Source organism: Channa argus, chromosome 16, assembly GCF_033026475.1.
Source record: "Channa argus isolate prfri chromosome 16, Channa argus male v1.0, whole genome shotgun sequence".
Lineage (NCBI taxonomy): Eukaryota > Metazoa > Chordata > Actinopteri > Anabantiformes > Channidae > Channa > Channa argus.
The window spans coordinates 10,875,825-10,892,991 of NC_090212.1; the positions used below are offsets into that span (position 1 = coordinate 10,875,825).

The 17,167-nt window shown below is 41.6% G+C and overlaps 2 protein-coding genes across 5 annotated transcripts in view; one reads left to right on the top strand and one right to left on the bottom strand.

The window, feature by feature from the left end:
- Positions 1–14,633, top strand: part of mnat1 (MNAT1 component of CDK activating kinase) — a 30,938-nt gene extending 16,305 nt beyond the window's left edge. For 3 of the 4 annotated variants that reach the window (XM_067479081.1, XM_067479078.1, XM_067479082.1), the window contains 2 exons: positions 2,527–2,648; positions 13,741–14,633. In XM_067479081.1, the coding sequence (XP_067335182.1) occupies positions 2,527–2,648; positions 13,741–13,861 (243 nt within the window). In that variant the 3' untranslated portion in view covers positions 13,862–14,633. The remainder of the gene's footprint in view (positions 1–2,526; positions 2,649–13,740) is intronic. The other variant, XM_067479080.1, reaches the window with a different exon arrangement.
- On the bottom strand, positions 14,051–17,122 carry trmt5 (tRNA methyltransferase 5). Its single transcript, XM_067479077.1, has 5 exons — positions 17,007–17,122; positions 16,288–16,874; positions 15,442–15,566; positions 14,710–15,346; positions 14,051–14,291 (listed from the first exon to the last, which is right to left on the bottom strand). Exons 1-5 carry the CDS (start codon positions 17,012–17,014, stop codon positions 14,230–14,232), a joined length of 1,419 nt encoding a protein of 472 aa, XP_067335178.1. The 5' UTR covers positions 17,015–17,122; the 3' UTR covers positions 14,051–14,229.
- Positions 17,123–17,167: the final 45 nt, after the last annotated feature.

A 17,167-nucleotide genomic window follows, 5' to 3' on the forward strand; every position in this document is an offset into this window, starting at 1 on the left:
TTCGTGCTAATGTGACTTTGCCAGTTTTCAAGGTGTCCTTCCAGAGGTATGCAACAAACATTTCTCAACTGTGGATTGGCTCTGTTTTGTCACTTGAAATCTGGTTTACTGCCATTTTAGCTATCTTCAACTCCCAAATTGTTCCTTTCCCAATCAACTATTCAGCATTGTACACTTTTTTCTCCTTCTACTCCCGCCATCCTCAGTCCCAGTGCATCCCTTTGATTGGTCGCAGTAAGGGAGTTAAACAGTGCTGAAAGTATGAAAGAAGATGGATGACAAGACTAAAGGAGTGAAAAGGAAAAGTAAAGTGACCGAGTTTTGGCTGGTTGGTCTGTGTTTCATTAGTGTGTGGTAGAGCTCCACTGTGTTGGATGAATGGCTAAGACAGGATAGGTGATGAGTGGCAGCTTCGGGTTGTGTGAAAACCATAGAGAAACAGGCACCTAGTGTTTTTTGTTTTGAATAAAAACTTGAACAATTCCTCTTTAAAATATGTTAAAAAGCCAGGCATTCAGGTATGGGGCTAAAAATGCTGTTTCGTTGTAATGTATGACACATTATTGGATGTTATGTTTCGTTTTTCTTACTATTTTGTACACAATAACCAAACATAGATAAATGTTACATTTTGGTAACTTTTAAAGTAAAGGGAAAAGAGTTTGAACCAGCCAATGTCACTTAAATATTGAAAAGATCAAATCTGGAAAAACATGAAATTATACCTGTTATTTCACTGAACGCAGATTCATAAACATAGGGCAGTGCAGCCAAAAGACATGTTGTGTTTTGAGTATACATTCAACTTTCATTTTTTTCTTCACTGGAAAACCTCACTCTGTTACAGTTAATATACTGCCACTGTCACTATCCCTGCTGCTCTCCCCACCTACATGTATAAACCACTGCTAAATACAACAAGCTCAGACTCGTTCTGTTCAGGTAGCTGAACGTTATTCTGGGAAATAAGATTGGGGGATATAGATAAAATCCTGATTGACAGCATATGTACTTTTATATTAATATATGTTGACATTCTCAACAAATATCAACTGAAAAAAAATGTTTAAATTCTGTTTATTAAATAAATTCTTAAAAGCATTAAAAACTATGTATTAATTATGCACATTTAGGTGTAAGATTTTTGTGTATGTATGTTCTGTTTTGTCTATTTATCCAACACTATCAAGCCTGGTTTGGACCAATACCATCATATTATATTTGGTTAAGAAATTCTCCTTCTTTTGCCATCACACTGTGCATCGTTTGGTGCTTTTGTAACTTCCAGCTCAGCTTCGTTTGCTTCACTTCCCAGTTTGTGTGCTCGCATGCGCCAAAGTATGTGTGAGGGCGGGCAGGCTGAGGCCGTGGGGCACATGTTACTCGTTTAGTTTGGTTTTCATCAGCTCCCCTCTGTGTTCTGTTGTTTATACTCCCCCACTACTCTTTTCTTTATTTTCTCTCTTATCTTTTTATCTTCTCTTTTGTCTCCAAGTTCCTTTGCTCTCTAAAACAGTCAGTGTTTGTTTAGGTTCCATCCTTTTAATTCTAGGTTTGGAATTAAAAAGATAAAACTCAAAAGATGAGCTGGAGTCTTTTGAGCTTTATTACTTTAATGCTGCAACAGTAGTTTGCTGCTGTATGGAAATTCCCCTTTTGAGGGCAGAGCTGCAAATTGAACAGTTTTTCGGTGTCCTTAAAAAGTGTCATATTTCTCACTTTATCATTATGGGCAAGAATTTAGGATCTGCAGTAGCCTGACTGAAATCTAAACTCTGAGTAGTTATGTTTTTTTTTTTTTTTTTGCTTTTTCTAAAACAAAATCTGGACCCTTTCCAAGGGTCCAGATTTTATTATTGCAGGAAACCAAGCAGAATAGTATTTTACAGTTATGAGGATTTACATTTTTTTTCAGTGACATTCATGTTCAGGTGATTGGGACAGACATTGTTTTAGATGATTCTATATAAAAGCAATACAAATAGCAAATGTTCACTATCACTGCATACAGTTTACCAAATTTAAGTGCGATATATTATTTACTTTATACATTATCAATTGTTTTGTATTATAGTAGTTTTATGAAAACAGCCATTTCTGATCTAAAATACTCTTGCTTTCTGCTGTCAGGAATTACATTTCCTCAATCAACCAGAACACATTTGTCCTGTATTGTTCTTGTTTAGATTTTTCAGTCTCTCTTGCAAAAGAGATATCAATCTTATTATGATTCCCTGATTAAATAAATCTTAACTAACTATTTCCATCAGGAATAGTTGAGTTGCTGTGATAACCACTAAAAACACAGTAAAACATTGTCCCAAATAATAGAGAATGAAAATGGCAAAACATCTATTACCAAACCAGTCAGTCAAGAACTGGTTGTTATTAATGCTGCAGTTTGATTGACATTAGACCTTATCCAAATAGTTTTCTGTTTGTGTCATTCTGTTGTACTGTTCACAGACTGAGACAATGCAGACTCTTGTCTTATGCTTAATGTTGTTGTTGTTTGTTTTTTTTTAGCATCAGACCGTGTCTCTCCAGCCTGTACCCAAGATAGAGGAAGTTTTATACCAATACAAGCCCCTTCGAGTTGAAACCTATGGACCACGGGTACCTGAACTGGAGCAGCTGGGGAGACTTGGGTACAAACTTATTTACACAGGATATTCAGGAACTGAGTCATTTTCACTTTCATACACTATTATTTTTAATCTAATAATGACATGAGCACCGTTGAAAAGATGAATGATTGAAGAATAACAAATATAATTTAGTTTTCTTTTAGTTTAATAATGTTCTTTGGAAATTTCCTGGAAAGAAATACATAACTTTCTGCCAAATGGGCTGAAACTCTTGTTGATTTCCAGTAAAAATTTCCCTGAAGAAGTCAAGTGTAACAGCTAATCTAACGAGTACGACTTAAGGACTATATAGGTTATAGCAGCAATTAGTTAGAATAAATTAATTACAATTACACCAACTAGTACCAAATTAAAATCCTTCCCTAGTAATTTCCTATCATAGTGAATGAGTTTTATTTTTTTATACCATCCAAATACCAACAATGCTTCTTATAGGTTTTTGCTTAGAGAGTAGCTTGGGAAGGCTGGCTCATCTCATTTGACTCTCCTCTGATTAACTGGGAGAGTGAAAGCAAATAAGAGGTAGATGGACAGAGAGAGAGAAGGAGTAACAATTATCACCCTGCCATGAGCTGCCTCAGTGCCTCTGCAGGAGTGTCCATTAACACACACAGGAAGTGCTTGCCGCGACTGCCCCTTTGGGCCAATCAATCCATGACGCCATTGGTCCAGTCCTCACTGAATGTAAGCTATCCATCAGACAGTCCAGCGCCCATCCGTCTGCACTGCAACAGGCTGGCACTAAAGCCTGCCCACACACTGAGGGCAGCCTGCTTTTATTGGGTGACAAGAGGAAAACAGGGTCATAATCTTTTTTGGGCAAACTGTCTGACTTTCAGCACTGCTTCACCCTGAGAGTAACTTTCATTTGGCTTATATCTGCATATTTGAATGTTATGTCAGCATGTTCAGGTTAAGGGTTTTCTACTTTCTTCTTCTTTGTTCTTCAGATAAGAGTACCTATTGACTTTTGTTGCACACATTTATTTCACATTTACCTAATTACCTACAAAAGCAGCTACTTAAGGTAAAATGTTTTCCTTAAAGGATTGCAGGAGAGTTTAAGCAGAATAACTGGTACTTGTATACATTATGTATTCAGTGAAATGCTGAGGTCCTGCTTCTTTTGGCCAGGCTAATCAATATGCAGATGAAACACATCTCACAATTTTTGCCGCATACTAGAGGAGGGAGGACTTGGTTGGGGTGTTCACAGTTCAAGGGTCCAGGATGAGAGGAAACTGTTCAAGGGTCCAGGACTGATGCTTAAGAGGAAAGGCTTGCAACAGAGATAAATGCTGTTCTGTTTAGTGAGGAATGCCAGTCCCACTAGTGTGAATTGAAGACAGTAACACAGTCAGGTCCATTCAGACAAACCACAACCACCAAAATGCAATATGCTGTTAGGTACTGTAAAAGCAAGGTGCTGACAATTCTGTGCAGTTGGCATCATGTGATCTAGCCATGTTTGAGTTTTTGTGCATGCAAACTAACATACATTTATTTTACAGTTTACACACATACACACAGATGGTGTCCCTTAAATCTACTGTACTTTTTTGCCATACACACTCACTCTCACCCCTGTTATTGCAGTTCCAGCATTTTTACCACAATGGAAAGTGCTACAGTATATCTAATGTGGTAAATATTCACAAGCGTGTGTAGAGGAGAGAGAATGCAGACAGCGTTGAGAGGGTGAAAAGTGAGTCCCCTGTGTCGAGCGTTAGACTACAGCTCCAGTCCAATGACCCGTTAAGGGAATATGCTTAAATGTGTGAGAATATGGATGTTCCTTAAGGTGAAAGGGGCTGTGAAGGGGCAGGTATGTATTTTAAAACTTGGCAGTTTGTCTTGATCAAGGCCCACAGTGACAGCAGCACCACTGGTGATTTGTCTTGGACACAGACATTAAGTGAGATGGGAGAGTTGAGCTCACACACCCCCTTCAGCCTCAGGGCCTCTGGGGCTGGCCTCTTAGCACAGGATGTCCAGTCAACAGTGCTGACTGGAGCCACGCTTTATATTTAAACTTTCTCTTTTCTTTTGTGCTGCTCTCTTTCTCCCTCAGTTTCCGTGTCTCTGTCCTTTTCGCCTTGTCTCTTTGCCCCCCAAAAAACCGCAGGAGTGCTGCACGGCTGCCAATAAAAAGAAGGGCCACGCCCCTCTCACTGTCTTTCCTTCTCTGTCAGCTGTACCTGAATAAATATGGGCCGAGCTGAGCTCTTATATTAAAGACAGCTGCTTCAATACTGGAGCAGAGTAAAAGCTACATGTTCAGGCAACAGGAGCCTCCAAAAGTGCCCATTCAGCCCCCCCCACCCTTGCACACACATAAGCAAATGCTCTTTCCGATGTGCATAGGTGTGTATGAATTGCCACAGAGGATAGGACCCCAACTGTATGATGTTTCTATAATGGCAGTACAGTTCTGTGCATCTCATTGACTGACACAAAACCCAAACCCTGCGTGAGTTGTAATAATTATGAGTAGACTATGAATGTAACACTACAGTCCTTACACCAAATATCCTGCAGTGGGTCTTTGCTATTATGTTTAACAGTAAAAGCCTTTAATAAACAAAATCAAAGAAGAAGTAAATACTGCTTCTGAGACACAAACAGAAGCATATAATGTTTACACTGACGGTGCTGTGATATGACACAGCAGCCAAAGATTGAAGCTGTAACTGTTTTAACTCCCCCCTCCTCATGCTGACCCTGCATCAGCTGATGGACATAACCTGAATGTAAGCATATATGAAAAGGATGCATACAAAACATCAGTAAAGTCATGCTTGCACCATAGTTAAATAGGCCTGGGTTTATGTACATGAGTTCGTGTAGACACATGCTGATGACCTGAATGAAAAAAGTAAATTCTATTTTTGTTTTTGTTTGTGGGTAGATAAGCATTCTGGATCTGAATTTCTTCTCTACAAGAATACTTTTTAGACTGTGACTGCATAGGCGATGAAAGACTAACTGGGATCTTGGACAAGGACAAATCATATGGGGGAAAAAATAGGGGAAAGAGAAATTCGCTGCAGAGCGGTAAAAAATTCGACTCAAACCTCAAGTGCTGACAATGAGAGCTCGCCAGAACAGTTGTTTGTGTTGGCACAGGTCGCCCTGAAATTAGCCCATCTCTCTCTGACAGAGGTTGCTCAATGTGCTTTGCCAAATGCCAGTGTGTATAATATTGTGAAGTTTTGCCTCCTCCCCCACTTTGCATTGCTTTCTATAATTGGTGGAAAAAGTGAGGTTTTCTGTTGGGAGCGCTTGTCAAGCGTCCGTCTCTTGTCGGTGGGAGAAGGAGAGCAGCTGAAAGAGCAGTGTTTAGTCTGGAGCTCCTCTCCTGGGGATGCATGTCTCTGCACAAGGAAGTGTTCCTCAGAGCACTTTCTCTCACTAAATCAGAAACTAGTTTCTAGCTTAAGGGTTAAATAGCAAGTTGTCTTTCTGTCACCTTCACAGCACAGAGGACAATCAGTTATTTTCAGCCTCTAGAAGTCTTCATTTCAAGTGACTCTTTTTTTCATGGATATATATACAAACACATGGACTCTCAGAAGTAACACATAAATCACTTGAGCTCACACACATAAACTAGCAATGTTTAACGTGTACTTAAAGGAGGTTAGCTCACTGTTCTGGTTGGGAGCCAAGGGTTAATGGGTCTCTTGCTGATGCTCTCCTGCTCGTGTTTTTTAGCTTTCTAAACATCCCTTGGCGTCTGCGTGTTTATGTGATTGTGTATCTGTTTGTTTGTTTGTTTGTTTGTGAACTAGCTTATAGTGTATGGTAAGTGCTTTGGTGGGAGGGATATATCCAGAATAGTCAGTGGTGCCATCATAGTTCCTGACAGCAATCTTTGCTAGCCTATTCCTCCTGGGTTGGCCTGGCTCCGGGACTCAGATGTCCAGCTTTCTGTCTCTGACCCAAGAGCACTACTAGTGACCCTGGATTTGGCGCTGATACTTAGTAGGGCCACTAAACTTGGCCCATAGAGTACCATAGAATACTACTGAATACTTTTCTGCCATCACTAAATTAGAGTATATGAGTTTTGAATTGCATACAAATCATTTCCTTCCCCTACATTTCCTTTTCATTCTGTGATGAGAGAGCAAGTCAACCATTATATTTTTCCTTTCACTTAATATGTAGAGGACAGCCAATCCAAAGGTATCTCTGTAATGAATAGCTTTTTTATGTATCTCAGGTTCTCTGAACCCTGCAGGGCGCGTAACTATTTGATGGGCCTGAAGGGTCTGGAAGGGCCATCGATAGAGATCAGAGGTCATTGACTGTGGGGGACATGTGGTGCCGTACCAGTGTGCTCAGACTAATGGGAGCAGAGTGATGGTACCTTGGAGAGACGAGTCTTGTATTCTGGGCCTCAAATAGACAACCACTCTCTCACACAAACACAGCTTTGATGCTGATGTTATGAGCTGAAGGCTGAGGCGCCGGTTAGTATGACCTCAAATGAACTCCGTCAAGAGCAGTGGTCTTTGATCTACTTTTACTACTGTTAGATAATGTCTTAAGGTACATAGTTTAATCTCATTCAGCCAATCATACATTGTGTGACCAAATACTAACATTTATAGAAAATGGTTTATTTGTCTCTTGCATAACAATAGGGCATTCCCTTAAATACTTTTGGGTTTCTACCATAACCAAGACCTAAAGCTGAACTTGGTTTCTCGGATATCTGATATCCTGCATTCTTACACACTAAACACTCATGCGTGTGCCAGTGTCTTCTGTTACTAGAGCCAACATAGCCAGTAACTAGAGACTTAAATGCAGTGCTTCTCCCATTTAAGGGTTTCCATAGCATAGATCTAGAGGCTTGACTGCAGCCATGGGGCTCACAGATTTAAAATTTGCATAGCCAAAAGAGAGTGCAGGCCGTTTCAAAGTGTGGAGGCTTGAGTCCAGCCATTTGACTTGCAAACCTGTCTGTGAACAGGATGCCCCATCTTCATTCACAGTATATAGCCTCCGCCTTGCTTTGATTCTCAGCTTCTTGTATTGTAGACACTCTCTACGTTACTAACTAGATCAGAAACAGAGTGGAGTGTGGCCACTGTCTGGGTTTCCACCAATCCCCACCCAAGCCATTATTCAGTCCGTCTCAGTAAATAGACCATTAACAGACAAAGCTGGTGGAGGCCACATCACTATTGTTTTCTCTGCCATAGATCTGTGCAAATATTGATTTTCTCTTGAAGTATGAGTCAAAATAAGCACATTCTGTAGTTGACTGGAGGCTTTTTACTTGTGGGTGAGTCATTTCTGACCCAAAGAGTGGATCGAAACAGTGTTAGCATTACAAAATGACAGAAAGAGAGGTGCATTTCTTTTTTGTGTATAATGGTCATCTGAAAGAGGTCTGCTTTTACTGTTATTGTTTTCCCTTTGTGGGCTATGTGCCAGAGATGAACCTAGGCCAGGCTAAAACAGGCCATAGCCAGTGAACGAGACACCAGCAGGCAGGGAACTCCGAGGATGACAGCCTATCTTGCCTCCAGGTTTATTTGTGTCACAGCCTAGAGGCGGCAGGGTCAACACCCAGCAGAGGGTGAGGTGATGTCTCCTGACTATTTTAACACACACTAATCTGTGTAGAGGTTAGCAAAGCAGCCGCAAACTCTCTAGGGTTGCAAGCTTTGATTCTGAGCCCAATGGTGCTCGCAACTATACATACACACAAACTGATGCTGTGTGTGTGTTTGACACAAACACCAACAGACTGAAACTCTGTGCCTCTCCCTTGCTCTTCACGCCTGTGGCAAACGGCCTGGCAATGTACGGGGGGATTAGCTGGCTCATTCTCCCGTCTTAAGAGCTAGGGAAAGAAAACAAACTCCTGTCATATGGGGGTTGGCTGTGGACGCTCATGGTAGGAGGTACTTCTCCACTATGATGCATAAATCATCACCATAACCCTGCTCTACCTTGCCCTAGCTTTTGTTGGCCTTCAACCCCCTCCTTCTAAATTGGTCTTTTCCCATCTTTCTCTCTAATTGAAATCCTCTTTGCGTCACCCCAGTGCTTGGGGTAAATAGGTAACTGATACTAGTGGAAGCAAATCTCCCATGGGAAAACTCTTCATCTCTTTTTCACTTTATTCTCAGAAATGCAGAGGCTCCTTTGCTGTATGTGCTCGTATGGGTGTGCCTTGTGCTAGCAGCCATTCACCGGATGGCATATGTTCTTTATTGTTAACGGCTCCATTTGGTTAACGATGACACTGTCCAGTTTGGCCCCCGCCTTTTCCCTCCAAGCTCTCCAGGGGGCAAAGTTATCAAGTGGCAGCTCAGGAGATGAAGGAAAGATGCTCTATGAGGTATCAAGTGGATATTGGGCTGTGTGATGCATCTCTAACCCTGATGGCTGCTGTGGTAGAGGGTGAAGAGAGTGGCTTAGCCAGTCAGTCAGCCTCTACTGCCCCCATCAGGTTAGACAGGACTTGTGCACAGTCTAGACACAAGTGAGTTCAGGATGGTTAATGACAGGTGACAATTGGCTTAGGAAGGAGAATAGGCCTTTATCATGTACACTTCTACGATGCTGTCTTTCAGAGATACAAAACAAGTGTACCTCTCAGCCATTATCACTGATGTCTACAAGCGACCTTCTTGAGGACATCTTAGATTGTCAGCATTAATTTAGTGTCATCCAAAGCTTCTGTTAACACCTTAAACATGTTCTCTAAGTGTTAGCCGTACCCGCCTCTCTGTCCTCTTCTCTTTTGGGATGCAAAGCCTGTCACTGGTGATAAGACGCATGATAATGGATAAGGGGTCTATAGGCTTGTGAGAATATGATGTAACCTCATTCAGACCCCCCTCCACGGTCCAACTTGAGATAATCTGGTGGACAGTGGGTAGGCTAATGACTGAGGATCTGTCTCACACACTCACACGTCCCAAAGGAACCAGCATTCAGTGGAAAAGACTGTGACCTATAACCTGTAGTGATGAAAGACCGCTGTTGACAGATATAGTATACCTGTGAGAGTCCTCTGTGTTTTGCTTGTCTGCAGGGGGTTTTGTTTCTGGACCGCAGTCTGGACCAGTTCACAGAATTCTCTGCAGTTAAAGTTCTGCTCTATCAGTTTGCCGTTGGTATTGATACAAACAGTTCTGCGCTTAGACAAACATGTATTTACACGCACGTGAGTTGTGTAGACACACACATGGGGGGCATAAGCACATATCACACATCCACACAATGTGCTCAGTGTGCTGTGTCTCTCACAGGGTACATTTTCTCTCAGGGTAGAGTGTAGGAAGGAGGGGCAGATGGAGTAGAGGTGCTGTGAGTGAAACTGGAGCTGCCTGAGGAATGCAGGGGGTGTTTTTGCAGGACTGGAGTGGAGTTAGGGGGTGGGGGGGTGACTTAAGGGGTAGGATGGGTGATTAGAGGGTGACAGCTGAGTGCTGACCCGTCTATAATGACAAATCATCTGGCAGGTGTGTGGCTCTGCACCCCCTCTCCAGCCCCCATCATTCCCAGCCCAGGAATCCTCAACCGCTGCCGCTGCCAGAGAGAGCGCTAAACGAAGACTTCCGGACACTCACACTGCCACCCAGCAGCCTCATGACTGGCCTTTGAAAAGTACGGGGCAGCCACTGTTCAGATATAGCCTGCACTGTGCTTGTCAGCTGCCCTCTTTGTGCACTCAACACGCCAGTCTAAGCTCTTTCACTTTAATAATCATAGCTAATGAGGCTTCAGTCCTTGGAGCCATCACAGGTAGGGTAAGATTTATTAATTTGTCTGAGTAGACATAATTTTTTCCTCCCTCTCTGGATTTTAACAGAATTCAAAATCTATCTGCCCAACTGCATGCAAAAGTGATGTCTGTTGTTAAGCTTAGTTATAAGATATAGAAGATAAATGTGAGAGAACTTCAGAAATTATGGATTCCCTAAGAAAATGTTCGTTCTTTTTGAGCTTGCTGTATGGTGAACAGGAATGTAGTGTCTTCATGTGTAAAAGCAGCCAAACCACATTCAGTACAGTGACTGTTGTTTATGACAATTTTAGATTGCGCCATTGTCTTGTGCATCTGCTCTGTGGTTTCAATGTGTCTTTTTGGTATAATAGCCATGGTAGAGTTACAGGCCCCCTTTTTTATCAAGCCTGAGATTCTGCAGCTCTTCTTAATCCAATTTCAGCCAACATATGGAGTCTAGACAAGAGGCCCAACAGAGCCTGCACCTCCATCTCATATCTACAGTTTTTCCTCCAGAGTTCCAGCCTCGTAGCTATTTCCCTGAAGAACCCAAACACCCTCTGTTCCACGGCAGCATCGCTGATCCAAACACAAGAAGAAGCCACACATTCTCAGCTGGAAATCAGGCGGAACCCGCCGGAACATTTCACCACTTATCTTTTCACTTTGAATTAGAGATGGGGCTCTGTGGTGTTTTCCAGGCAGCTGCAGTGGGGAATATTTTCAGGGTCCCGTCCGGAAAATCTCTGATCATTATTAGCATTAGCAGGAGACATTGCCCAGGTATTCAGAAGTTCCAGACACAAGTGGAAAAATGCTGTTAGCTCTGAACAGTTTTCATCCAACTTCATGTGTTTTGTTTAAGAGAGGGGGAACAGCAGATGGTATACAAACTCTTTATAATTTATAAGCCTTTTAAAAATTTGATGCTACTGATTCCAAAGGACTATTACAGTAGTTATAGCTTATTTTTTTATGGTGAGGGAAAAAGAATAATGCTAGCTTAAGGGCGTATACTAATGGAAATCCCCCATCATATTCCCTTGTGGCAATTGCAGACACACTGTTGTACTATGTCATTCAGTTGTCTTCATCACCTGCACTCGTCTTTTCCCGTCTAACCCCCCCCCCCCCCCCCCCCAGCGACATAATGGGCCAGTCCAAAGTGACCCATATTTACCCAATAATACAAGGCTTTGAAAAGACCCGTATCAAGTTGCAGCTAATGCTCCAGTGGGGCCCGGAGAGTGAAAGATGTTACCGGCCGAAACAGCTTGGGTTTCAGGGCCCTGCGAACAAAAGGCAGTCCAGTCCTCAGAGAGAAAGGGAGAAAGAAAGGATGATGGGGTGGGAGGGCGTGGAAAGTGCACTGAAACAGTAGCATCAGAGCGGCTAAAAGTCTCTTTGTGTGTGTGTGTGTTATATGATGTTTTATGATGTTTTATGATTGCAGGCAGTTAAAAGAACTGGGCTGTTTTTCTAGGGAAGCTTGCAGCTCATTTTAAATATATTTTATGTTGCATGTCATAGGTACGGTCAGTACACACTTAATTTGTCAGCAATGTCAGTAACAGTCCTATGAAAAGAGCATTTATTTTTCAGCTTAACGAACTTCTGTGGTCAGTAATGTGAACACACACACACATATGGCTGGACATTACAGCTCAGCTGCTGAGTTAAAGAAGCAGAACTGAACCAACCTTGGTTGTTTGGGGTAAGCAGAGGGCAGACAGGGTTGATTCAAGCGCGTTTGTGATGTCGATACCCAAAAATTATTTCACCTCGTATCCTCCCTCGTTGTTTACCTCCCACCCCAAATCCAACGACACTCCTCACCCTGTTCTTTCCTCTCCTTCATGTTCTTTTTCCTCTCTTGCTCTCTCCCTCCTTAGGGGCAGGCAGGTATAAAGTTACACAGAGCTCTCAGCTTTCTTGGAAGGAATGACCACATGAGTAGCTTGGGGATTAGATTAGCAGGAAGAGCAGACTTAGCCAGGCTGTAAATAGCCCACTTTTTTCACCATTAAAAAGGCCCAGTACAATATAATCAATAGATAGCACTCATCTGATGCAGGAAGCCATATGAGAAGACCTCCCTCAAGTGCTCTGAAGGACAGGCTACAGCAGCTTGGGCATAATGAAGTTATTATTAATCACCAAGCCTCCTGTTTTGAACATGTGTTTTGTTTCTTTAGTGGGTGATGAGTGGTCCTTTTTGCACTAGGCCTGATTGACATCTCTCGCTGCTTTTCCTTTCACTGTCACAGTGAACTGTAAAGTTTGACAAAGTCCTTTTCTGTGTGATAGTAATGAATGTTTGACTTTATGCTTATGTCACAGACATGCCAGTGAATATGTTTCAACTGTATTTTTATTTCTGACTTTATCGTGTGAACACTACAGAAACAACTAAAACACCTCGAAGAATCATAAAGCACTGAATCAAAAATATGATATGTTCGGTGTATGGTCTCACCAACACCTTTTTCTCCCTGTTGATGTTTCATTCTCACACAGACCTTAACTCTCTCTGTCTCTCTCCAAGCCTCCCCACAGGTGTTAGGTTACTCTGTAAAGCAGCTTGAATGGGCACAGAAATCACAGAGGGCTGTTTGTGCTCATGATTCCTGTTTCACTTTGAAGTTTCTCTAGCTCTCAGGAACAGGGGCCACAAAGCCAGACTCATGTGAAGGCTTAGACCTCTCTGCCTGGACTACGATTTCTGCAGGATGGGGGTGGGGCTGTAGGGGAAGGCAGTATTGACAGGCAAGGCCGTGTTTTGTCTCTACCTTTTTTCTGAGACTGCTTTTTGATGGAACAAAACCAAGAAGGAAGTATTAAAGTGGGTGGGGACACAGGTCAACCCCTCCAATGCACACAAACACATGAGTAGTAGGACATCTATCGCTGTGGGGACATGATGTGGAGACTAATTTAAAACCTCAACTGTTATTATGTCTGTGCAGAAATGTGAAAGTAAACAGTGACTTTTGGCTTTTCTTAAGAGTCCGAAAGGGCTTTGGCAGGATACATCTGTAAGCACTTAAAAGAAAATAAAGGACACCTATAATACTTTAATAGAGCCTTGTTGGAGAGGCTTCTAGGCACAAGGTGTTTCAGTGTTAGTGTATGGCTGAATCTGTCTTTGTTGATCTCATCAAAAGGCCAAAGAGTCCTGGAGAGCCAGAAAAAACAACTTGAAGTGTGGATTTAATGATGAATAAACTTAACCTCAAGTTACTCACATGAACTTCTTTTGAAGGGGCTGCCAGTCAGTCACATTATTAGTAAATACCTCATTGCTGTTACTGACCAGAGCTCTCTGTGTGTCCTCAGGTATCTGAATCACGTGCGGGCTGCTATGCCTCAGGACACAGCTGGAGGATACACATCAGCTTTGGCATGTCATCGAGCGATTCAAGATGCTTACAGTGGGCTGTTCCCTTTGAAAGGCTGAGCACACCCAGAGCTCAAAGTGTACAATAGCTACTGGTCAGAAACATAATTGAATGGACTATAAATACAGCTCAACTACCACTACGAGCAGGTGGAAAGTGCTCGGCCTCTTTTTTGGTCAGCGTGTAAATACCTGTTTTTTTGTTCATTTTATATTAAATTAAATCACAATGAACATTAAGAATCAGTCCATTGTTTTATAGATTTATTTAAAAATGAAGCAAAAATGTACAACCCCAAATAATAATTATAATACATTCTGCTAGCAACTAAGGTGGGTTGTGAATGCTTATGACAACAAGATGCAACAGTAAAAGTCAATTTGCAAAAAGAACTCAAATTTCCATTCAATCGTCTTAGGTAAAATTATTAGGATGAAGCTGTAGTTTCTTCACACTTCTGTCTCTTTGGTGCCGGTTCTTCTGAAGGCTCTGTGGACAAACAAAATGTTTAAATCTGAACAATGTCCACAGAGTTGGAAAACCTTTAGTATCACATTAAACCATAAGTAAACTAACCTAAAATTATTATTTTTTTAATTAATATTTTTAATTATAAATAGTAAAACCTATAGTAATAGTAGTAGTCTGAACAATGCAAATATTTCATGACGATGTCCAACAGCCCAAGGTGATGTTGTTTTTATTAACATTTTCACATCTTGCTAACTTTTTTGGAATTTGGGTTGTAGTTGTACATGTTAAGAATATGTTAAGAAAATTAGTTTAAGAACTGTTTAATAGAATTCTTCCATTAAAGAAATTGACGTTCAAGCCTGAATTTCAGATTTTCATATTGGTCTTAATTTACTAATAATTAATAATATTTGTTTTGTATATTAATTCTCACCTGTCAGCTCATCCCTGTTAAATAGAACCTCCTTAGGAAGAGTGAAACTCACACACATCATATCTTTGTTAGGTGCTACATTACGCACAAAATGCACAGAACATTGTTTCTCCAGGGGGAATCCGAGGCTGCAGGAAGCCCTCTGTACGATGTCCACATCAGGGTTGTCATCTTTAGAGAAGCTGTAGCAGTGCACTATGGGTAGGTTCTGGTCATATAGAGGCTCCTGCTTCAGGAGGCATCTGAAGGCATCCAAAAATTCCAGAGCCAGTGCAGGCAGGTTCATCACCACATGAACAGTAGCTTTTCCCTTCAGCAAGGAAGGCAGCTCCTGCTTCACGGGTCCCTGGATGAACGCTCTTCCATCAAGGTTAAATATTCTGACTCTGCTCTCCACTTTGTTGAGTTTGCAGTTGTGCTGCAGCCATCGGTAGGACTCTGGGTTGAGATCGTTGGCTAACACGTTAGCCCCCAAGTGAGCAGCTGGGATAGCAAAAGGTCCAACACCAGCAAACACATCAAATACAGTGTCACCACGTTTAATAAGCTGCACAACACGTTGGTGCTCTGTGCTCAGCCGAGGGTTCCAGTATACACGAGAAAAATCAAATTCATATGTTACTCCATTTTCTTTTACCTGCAGCATTAAAATAATATCACAAATCATTCAATTATCTCATTCGATATAGTAATGACTGTAGAAGTGAGATGTGCATGTATCATATAACTTACTTTTGCAACCATGTTCTCCTCTCCAGCTAACACCTCCATCTTGAAGTTGCGGTAAGTGGAATCAATTATGCTTGTCTTGTTGACCACACAGGTAATACCTGGATTTTTGTCCATGATGACTTGACCTATAATTATAAATGGCAATGAATATGGCTTTAAAAAAAAAAAACCCTGTTATCTCCAAATTAATCTTGGTTTACGGATTTGGAATTAGAACTTGACTGGAAGTGAACTCAAACATACTGCGTAAAACTGAGCTTTAATGTCCTTATGAATTCATTATTAGTAGTACCATGTGACATGGTAATTCAAGCTTTTCCCAGATGTAACATGAAAAATGTGAAAAACATACAAAATAGTACTTTTAGTAAATAAAAATTATGTTTAAAACAGAAAATATACTGAAAAATAAGTTTGTTATTGGTGTTAAAAAATGACTAGTTACACAGTAGAGCTCTTCATTCTCCTCAAAGGGGTCACAGAGGTGTATTTTTAGTATTAGCAATGCTGTGACATTAAGATGTCATCACAGCTGACAGTAACAAACACCTCATGAAAATTTTGAATTGAATTTACATTAGTCACAAAATGGAAAACTTGGATTAATGTATGGAGGACAAGTCAAAGCAGATGATTCCATATTGGTCCAAATGGCTCTCTATATTATAAAAAAAAAAGTGATGCAAATCCTAGACTAGCCCTTCTCAGTCACCACATCTATATTTGAGAGTGATCTATTAGACACCAATGTCATCAAACATAAATAAAGATATATTTCTCTAAAAGAATGAGTATCTCAAAAAGACCAAAATGTATCACCCATCTGTTACAGTATCTACCTCTTACCTATGAGGTTCTTGTACGGGAGCTGGTGGTCCCTCAGATTCATGTGTGCGATGTGTCCAACCCGGCTAAACCCAGAGGTCACATCCTGCTCCTGAGGAAGCACGGCCTCCAGCACTTCTTCACTCTTAAGGTTGTCATAGGTCAGCTGCAGCTCGTAGTATTGCAGTTCCTCAGCTACACTAAATGACCGCAGAGCCTCAGCTTCAGCCTCACTGAAGGAGCTTGTTGAGGAAACCTTATGAGGGTCCAACAAGACTAAACGATAGTCATTACTCTCTTCTTTATCTTGTACCACTCTGAGCACTCCTGGACGCTGGATGGTCGATTTTTTTAGGCACTTTACCACTTTGTTTAAGACCCTAGTGTGTACCCGCAGTGCTGGGACTGTAATGGTCTGTGTGAAGGCCTCCTTGTCCAGGGTGGTCATACCCCGAACCTTTGGAGGAGGCCGGTAGAGTTTAGGCTCCATTAAGCGACTTACAGCAAAGCCAGGACACTGCAAGGTTGTAGAGCAAAGGCTCTGCTGCACGGCAGCAGACTTTAGGTTCCTTTGAGTTTGTGCGGATAAAAAGAATCTTCTGAGAAGCCTACGAGGACAGAACAACTGGTGTTATGATGCAGATAACTAAAACACACACAATAACAGTGTAAGCCATAACATAAACCTAAAAACATAAAGCACAGAAACTAATAATTGTATTATAATCGAGAAAATTCACCTCAACATCGTCCGATCACACCATGCTTGAATTGCGTCATTGGTGGTGGACGAGCGCCAACGGCTGATTGGTCAAAAGAGCACAGGTCGATTTCTGATTGGCCAGTTTTCTTTCAACGTTGCAAATGCGACGGAAAAAGGAGGGGCGTTACGTGAGGGATA

Coding starts and splice junctions, on each gene's coding strand:
- trmt5 (XM_067479077.1), bottom strand. Junction 15,567..16,287: donor CCCGTACAAGAACCTCATAG/GTAAGAGGTAGA, acceptor TTATAATTATAG/GTCAAGTCATCATGGACAAA. Junction 14,292..14,709: donor TAACAGGGATGAGCTGACAG/GTGAGAATTAAT, acceptor GTTTGTCCACAG/AGCCTTCAGAAGAACCGGCA.